At 42.2% G+C, this 8670-nt stretch overlaps 1 protein-coding gene across 1 annotated transcript; it reads right to left on the bottom strand.

Annotated features, from left to right (window-relative positions):
- Positions 1-6661: 6661 nt before the first annotated feature.
- LOC127342865 (uncharacterized) lies at positions 6662-8209 on the bottom strand. Its single transcript, XM_051368881.2, has 3 exons — positions 8051-8209; positions 7144-7304; positions 6662-7055 (listed from the first exon to the last, which is right to left on the bottom strand). Exons 1-3 carry the CDS (start codon positions 8117-8119, stop codon positions 6905-6907), a joined length of 381 nt encoding a protein of 126 aa, XP_051224841.1. The 5' UTR covers positions 8120-8209; the 3' UTR covers positions 6662-6904.
- Positions 8210-8670: the final 461 nt, after the last annotated feature.

Here is an 8670-nt window from a genome sequence, read left to right as displayed (position 1 = left end):
TTCTGCCTTTTATTTCGCATTGCCTGTTTTGCTATGCTTGATGGATTTTTCTATTCCATTAACTTTCAGTAGCTTTGTGCAATGTCCAGAAGTGTTAAGAATGATTGTGTCACCTCTGAACATGTAAATTTTAATTGTGCACTAACCCTCTAATGAGTTGTTTTAAGTTTGGTGTGGAGGAAGTTTTCAAGGATCAAGAGAGGAGGATGATACAATATGATCAAGGAGAGTGAAAGCTCTAAGCTTGGGGATGCCCCGGTGGTTCACCCCTGCATATTTCAAGAAGACTCAAGCGTCTAAGCTTGGGGATGCCCAAGGCATCCCCTTCTTCATCGACAACATTATCAGGTTCCTCTAGTGAAACTATATTTTTATTCCATCACATCTTATGCACTTTGCTTGGAGCGTCGGTTTGTTTTTGTTTTTGTTTTTGTTTGAATAAAATGGATCCTAGCATTCATTGTGTGGGAGAGAGACACGCTCCGCTGTTGCATATTGACAAATATGTCCTTAGGCTTTACTCATAGTATTCATGGCGAAAGTTTCTTCTTCGTTAAATTGTTATATGGTTGGAATGGGAAAATGATACATGTAGTAATTGCTAAAATGTCTTGGATAATGTGATACTTGGCAATTGTTGTGCTCATGTTTAAGCTCTTGCATCATATACTTTGCACCTATTAATGAAGAAATACATAGAGCTTGCTAAAATTTGGTTTGCATAATTGGTCTCTCTAAGGTCTAGATAATTTCTAGTATTGAGTTTGAACAACAAGGAAGACGGTGTAGAGTCTTATAATGTTTACAATATGTCTTTTATGTGAGTTTTGCTGCACCGCTTCATCCTTGTGTTTGTTTCAAATAACCTTGCTAGCCTAAGCCTTGTATCGAGAGGGAATACTTCTCATGCATCCAAAATCCTTGAGCCAACCACTATGCCATTTGTGTCCACCATACCTACCTACTACATGGTATTTCTCCGCCATTCCAAAGTAAATTGCTTGAGTGCTACCTTTAAACAATTCAAAATTTATTACCTCTGATTTGTGTCAATGTTTTATAGCTCATGAGGAAGTATGTGGTGTTTATCTTTCATTCTTGTTGGGCAACTTTCACCAATGGACTAGTGGCTTCATCCGCTTATCCAATAATTGCAAAAAAGAGCTGGCAATGGGATTCCCAGTCCCAAATTAATTAACAAAAATAGACACTCCTCCATGGTATGTGATTGTTGGACGGCACCCGAAGGATTCGGTTAGCCATGGCTTGAGAAAGCAAAGGTGGGGAGGAGTGTCATCTAAATAAAACTAAAATAAAAAGGCACTCCTTCATGGTATGAGATTGTTGGCAGGCACCCGAGGATTCGGTTAGCCATGGTTTGTGAAAGAAAGGTTGGAAGGAGTGCCACACAAAAATAAAAAAAATGGGAGCCGCTCTTTGAAGGTTTGTCTGGCAAGGGGGTTAGAGTGCCCACTACCATTCGTTGACAACAACAAACACCTCTCAAAATTTTACTTTTATGCTCTCTATATGTTTTCAAAATCAAATCTCTAGCACAAGCATAGCAATCAATGCTTCCCTCTGCGAAGGGCCTTTCTTCTACTTTTATGTTGAGTCAGTTCACCTATTTCTCTCCATCTTAAGAAGCAAACACTTGTGTGAATTGTGCATTGATTCCTACATACTTGCATATTGCACTTGTTATATTACTTTATGTTGACAATATCCATGAGATATACATGTTACAAGTTGAAAGCAACCGCTGAAACTTAATCTTCCTTTGTGTTGCTTCAATGCCTTTACTTTGAATTATTGCTTTATGAGTTAACTCTTATGCAAGACTTATTGATGCTTGTCTTGAAAGTACTATTCATGAAAAGTCTTTGCTATATGATTCAATTGTTTACTCATGTCATTTACATTGCTTTGATCGCTGCATTCATTACATGTGCTTTACAATAGTATGATCAAGATTATGATGGCATGTCACTCCAGAAATTATCTTTGTTATCGTTTACCTACTCGGGACGAGCAGGAACTAAGCTTGGGGATGCTGATACGTCTCCAACGTATCGATAATTTCTTATGTTCCATGCCACTTTATTGATGATACCTACATGTTTTATGCATACTTTATGTCATATTTATGCATTTTCCGGCACTAACCTATTAACAAGATGCCGAAGAGCCAGTTGCTGTTTTCTGCTATTTTTGGTTTCAGAAATCCTAGTAAGGAAATATTCTCGGAATTTGACGAAATCAACGCCCAGGGGCCTATTTTGCCACGAAGCTTCCAGAAGTCCGAGGGAGAGACGAAGTGGGGCCACGGGGCGCCGCCACACTAGGGCGGCGCGGCCCAGGGGGGGCCCGCGCGGTCCTAGCGTGTGGGGCCCCCGTCAGCCCTCCGACTCCGCCCTTCCGCCTACTTAAGGTCTTCGTCGCGAAACCCCCAGTACCGAGAGCCACGATACGGAAAACCTTCCAGAGACGCCGCCGCCAATCCCATCTCGGGGGATTCAGGAGATCGCCTCCGGCACCCTACCGGAGAGGGGAATCATCTCCCGGAGGACTCTTCACCGCCATGGTCGCCTCCGGAGTGATGAGTGAGTAGTTCACCCCTGGACTATGGGTCCATAGCAATAGCTAGATGGTCGTCTTCTCCTAATTGTGCTTCATTGTTGGATCTTATGAGCTGCCTAACATGATCAAGATCATCTATCTGTAATACTATATGTTGTGTTTGTTGGGATCCGATGAATAGAGAATACTATGCTATGTTGATTATCAATCTATTATCTATGTGTTGTTTATGATCTTGCATGCTCTTCGTTACTAGTAGAGGCTCTGACCAAGTTTTTACTCTTAACTCCAAGAGGGAGTATTTATGCTCGATAGTGGGTTCATGCCTCCATTAAATCTGGGACAGTGACAGAAAGTTCTAAGGTTGTGGATGTGCTGTTGCCACTAGGGATAAAACATCGATGCTATGTCTAAGGATGTAGTTGTTGATTACATTACGCACCATACTTAATGCAATTGTCTGTTGTTTGCAACTTAATACTGGAAGGGGTTCGGATGATAACCTGAAGGTGGACTTTTTAGGCATAGATGCATGCTGGATAGCGGTCTATGTACTTTGTCGTAATGCCCAATTAAATCTCACAATACTCATCATATCATGTATGTGCATGGTCATGCCCTCTTTATTTGTCAATTGCCCAGCTGTAATTTGTTCACCCAACACGCTTATTCTTATGGGAGAGACACCACTAGTGAACTGTGGACCCCGGTCCATTCTTTTAATCGAATACAATCTACTGCAATACTTGTTCTACTATTTTCTGCAAACAATCATCATCCACACTATACATCTAATCCTTTGTTACAGCAAGCCGGTGAGTTTGACAACCTCACTGTCACGTTGGGGAAAAGTAATTTGGTTGTGTTGTGCAGGTTCCACGTTGGCGCCGGAATCCCTGGTGTTGCGCCGCACTACACTCCGCCGCCATCAACCTTCAACGTTCTTCTTGGCTCCTGCTGGTTCGATAAACCTTGGTTTCTTACTGAGGGAAAACTTGCCGCTGTACGCATCACACCTTCCTCTTGGGGTTCCCAACGGACGCGTTCTGTACGCGTATCATGCACTTCACATAACATCAAGAGGAGAACTAACACATAATCATTATACAAAGTTATAGATCATCTTTATTTCACATCATAGTATTACTAGGGTTTCTCCATATCTTCCCAAGAACAAAGGAACTACTCATACATGAAGGGGATCAGCATCATGCCAATAATATGGATTGAATATGAATATATATACAAGTGCAAATCCTAATAGAGTTCGGATCACAACCAAGTAGACAAAGGGGATCGGTGATGATGATGATGATGATGATGGAGATCAATGTGTTGCCCTTCAAGATCCTAGTATCTTCCTCCTATTTTGTGCTGGTTGAGATGGTGATGGAGGCAGCGTTGTGGAGATGGCGGCAGCGGCAGGGCTCCACCCCTTAGGGAGTGGATGAATTGTGCCTCTCCTTGGCCCCTCCCCTCTTTATGTAGGCGCTGGAGGTCGGTTTCGCCAACCGATGGAGCTAGGGGCCGAATATGCCCATCAGGTCTTCACAAATGTTGTTCTGTTTGACGAAACGGAGCCGTCATAGGCATGTATGGTCGTACGGTATGGGTGGGGTTTGCCCGTACCGATGGTCGACAAACCTTCTGTTGATTTTGTATATTGACCGCCATTTCTTCATACGAACTCCAATTGAGGTGTTCTTCGGCTTGTTGAACTCGTCTGGACGAGGGATACAACACCATGGCCTTAGATCTTAAATAGAAGATGTTAGAAAATATCACTTTTCCCACACCTCATATGTCTAAGTCTGGTGGTTGTAACTCTCCCATTTTGCATCCTCTTGGTCCCTTTTTCCTTTCTTTTTCTATGATTGTCCATAACACCTAAACACATATCAAATACAAGAGAAAAGTAATAAAACCCTACTAAAACTATTAAATATGCGATGCTCATATGAAAGTGAATAAGAACTCGTAAGTATGCAAAATAGGAATAACTGTAGCTAGAATGGGCATGAAATGAACGACAATATGAGTACTAATATATTTCAAATAGTAGAATATTACAAAATTTTGAGCTATTAACAACCTCAACCAGATGCCCCGCTGACCGCGTGGACCGCCAGCGTCACCAGTGCGGGCGGGGGTGCCCGAGGTGGCTAGGCTGCTGGAGTTGGGCGCGCGAGGTTGACGGCCCGCAGAATAAGTACCTGCTGGCCAGTGGCGGAAGGTTGCACGGCGGCGCGGAACCAACAGGCTGGCAGAAGAGGTGCGTCAGCCGTCGATGTTGGCACAGAGGAGGAGGCGAGCCGGCGGCGACCCTGGAACGAGGTGGAGGCCATCCACGAGCGGCCACCGGTGCTGACACGGAGGCGTGCCGACAGGATCCTTACCTCCTTTTCAATCTTTTAATTTAGTCCTCTTGGTTTCTAATTATTCAAAAATAATCCCTATACAAGTAAGTGGGGTCAAATGTAGGTCATGTCAGCAAACTACGATGACCTATCCTTGCTGGTGACCAATGCGAGCCGTGAGCCCTCTTTAGTTACCGTATATTACATATTTCTATGTACGGTGATCGAAGCGGGCAAAAGTGACTAGTTCAAACGCCAGGGGTGTATTCTACTCCTTTTTACGGGAACTGAGGAATGACGTTTTTGTTTTGTTTAATTATAGCAATCCCTTGATTGTTGGTACACAATATATTTCATTAAATATTGCACATTGAACATGCTGAAATTTTGGTCGTGGATCTTTAATCGGACCGTGTGGATGCGTTCAATGTACGGACTCCCATATAATAGTAACTCCAGAGTTGCTCAATTTGTTACAAGCTGCGCCAGAAGTTGCACTTACTTGATAAAATTACCAGAGTTGGTACCTACTCGCAACCGTTGCCCCAAAAGTGATATGTATATATAATTTACTCAGCTACAAACTATTGGAGGTCAAGGAAAAAAGGCAGCAGAGAGAAAGAAGGAATCCTGGACGAAGGTATAACAAAAAAATAAACGTCCATGTCAAGTATGATATGGACGAAGGTTGAGGAAGTATGGGAGCTATAGCTCGAGATTCTCTTGGAAAATTTATTGTTGCAAGTTGCAAGGAGATCCACTTTGTTGCTGATGGAAAAGCCTATGCAATACGTGAAGGATTGAGTTTGGCTCAGTTTGTAGGATGCAACAAAATCATTATCCAATTTGATAATTCTCATGTGATTTGAGACTATGAAGGATGGCAGTTTATCTGCCACCTCATCTGCAGCTATATTTGATGATTGTAGAATTCTTACAACTAGTTTTAGAGAGATCATCTTTGAACATTGTAACCGGGAAGCCAATGAGATAGCTGAGTTAGAGGACCGTATCAGGGCAAACCTGAGTTTCAGTACAGTTCTAGACATAGCCGGTAACTTTGAGGATTGTAGATGCATTTTCCTCCACTACGAAATAAGAGCAAGAGTGTGGAAGATGCACGCTGGCCAGAAGAATCTGGTTCCCTGTGATCACCACTAGATCTGCTTCTTCATCTTTTTACACAAATTCTTCTGCTCCTCTCAGGCTTTTCTGTCGGAGCCACACTTAAATGCTGAAACGTTCGTGCTTGATCATGTACTGGATCCGGAGCATCTAATTTCAGACATATCAATGTCCCTCAAGATCTAAATGCCATGCAACAAGACTAACCAGAGGGTCAAGTGATTAGCTTGAGTTGGTGGCTACCTGCTAGTGCTCATGATCTCATTTTTCTTTAAAATACTGTGCAACAAAATCTGTCAAATCCAACGTTAAAGACCTGCTCAAACTCAATGTTAAACCCAACGTTAAAACATCTGCTCAAACTCAATGTCAACAAAATCTGTTAAGCACAACCTCTCTTTCTCACCTTTCATTTTGACAATATTCATACTGCTCCTTTGCAGGTTCAGCTGACAAACCAAAGAGTAAATACTGAAAATGTCCAAAGCTGGTAATTGGAGATTCCAATATATGATATATGACAACAGTGACAATGTATAATTTCTGCAAGCAGTTTACAAGGATGAAGCCACAGGTACTAAAACCACCATTTGATTAAGTATCATACCATGAACATGCATGCCAGATTCAATTACCAAACATTAATTAACCTGCAGTACTTAACAGACCACCTCTTCCATGCAGCTTAGAACAGCACATGGTGTTACCACTAAGAGTTACATTATTATATGTCAACCGCAGTATAGCATGACAATTATCAGACAACATAAACAGGTTTTGCATACCATAGCTAGCTACTTGGTTTTAAATGCCATAAGCAGAGTGGACCCACAAGCTCTACGCTATTTTCCACCAAAAAGGATAATCTTGGCCAATTGTGCAGGGAGGGACTTTGCAACAAAGTCCGCTCCCAGCAAGAAACCAATGGCAACAGTTGTTATAGTGTACAGTACCAGCACTCCGTTGTCTTTTAGCCCATTGATGTTTTTCTCCCTGTCAAAAGGATGTGCATAATGCATTAATGTTAAGATCATTTCGTTTCAGTATAAATCAAATAAGGCATACACATCGAATTAATTACCTCTCAGCTTTAGCTTTAATTCTAGCTATCTCATCATCAATAATACTAGCTATCTTGTCATCTATCTCCACTCCTTCTTCTTCTAAATTTGCCAACATATGTTCAAGCTCCTTCGTCTTCCAGGCAACATCAGCTTTAGCTCCATTGCCAGATCCCCCCAGCTAGGATTAATTGGACAAATAAAGTTGAGATGGTAATGCATAAGCTAAAACAGCTACTCATGTATGTTAGTGGATGCAAACGAGCATGGCTTGCAATTGGCTAACAAATTTTCAAAAGTTTGACCACTTGTATTCTTAAAGCTATCAAGATCGACTATATGAAATTAATACTAATAGACTTGTTTTTAGAAATGATTTAACAATAGCACAAGTTATGACAACATTGATATAGAAGCTATAAGATAGGGTCAAAGTTATATTTGGAGAAACACACAAGTCACTAAGGAAAAATAAAATAGAAAACATGGCACCTCCACCCACTACAGATTATGACCACTTATTTGCAAGCAAAAGTTAAAAAAATGTGTCAAAAAGGCAAAATTAACAAATTTAGCGCACATCTCTAAGATAGAGGCCTCCTCTGAAATCCAGGGGTCATTGTGCTCTTTTTTAGGACTTATTGTTATATTTAAGTGGCAATAGATTCACCACTATTGGGTCAAATAACAGAAACCCTCTGCTAACAAAGGTCTGAACAAGGTAATTGCATCAAAATCCCTATCTTTGTTATTTTCTGGGGGAAAAATCCCATGGCGGAGGATATACTTTGTAAGTACAAAAGCTGTTCGATCGGATCCTACTGGTTATTTCGGTGATAGACGATCGATCTCATCAGAACTAGGCAGCCGGACAGGCAGTTGTAGGCATCGTAGGTGCATAGATCGAACGAGAGCGGAATCAGGTACCTCCGACGGCGGCGAATCACGGGGTCCCACATCCTGCCGACGCGTGCTGGAGGGAGAGCGCAGCCGCATGATGGCACCTAGAGGTCACCGGCACGCCGCAAGAACCCGGAGGAGGAGGGGGCTCCCTATTTGACGCTCTTAGCGTCGGCTTGCGCCTCCACGCGTAACCCCGCGCGTCGTTGGGCCCGGCCCAGTTCGGTTCTGCTTTACTGGTTAGATATTCGCGTGCTGTCCCTTCAAGTTCAAGGACACCCGTTATTTGCGTGCTCGTTTTTTTTTTTTTGAAACTTCAGCTTATATTAAATAGAACCACGCACAGAGTTACAATCTCTATTGATCAGACCAATCGCACACGACGGAGCTGAAACAGAGAACACAGGCTCATTTTCAGAGCGCCCTAGTTTAGCTAACTCGTGTGCAACTAAATTGTTTGCACGATCTACCCTAGCGGCTACAAAACCTGGTAAAAAAATTAAGCAGGTCCTTCATTTCACAAATCAAGCCAGATATAGCAGACTTGTCTTGCATCTGAACCTTTAGAGCACCGATAACTACAGCACAATCATTCTTTATATGCACACGTCTGTCACAAATAGGCAAGATGACTTTAATACTCTGAA

Source organism: Lolium perenne, chromosome 3, assembly GCF_019359855.2.
Source record: "Lolium perenne isolate Kyuss_39 chromosome 3, Kyuss_2.0, whole genome shotgun sequence".
Classification (NCBI taxonomy): domain Eukaryota; kingdom Viridiplantae; phylum Streptophyta; class Magnoliopsida; order Poales; family Poaceae; genus Lolium; species Lolium perenne.
This window is presented reverse-complemented; position numbering and strand designations above follow the sequence as displayed.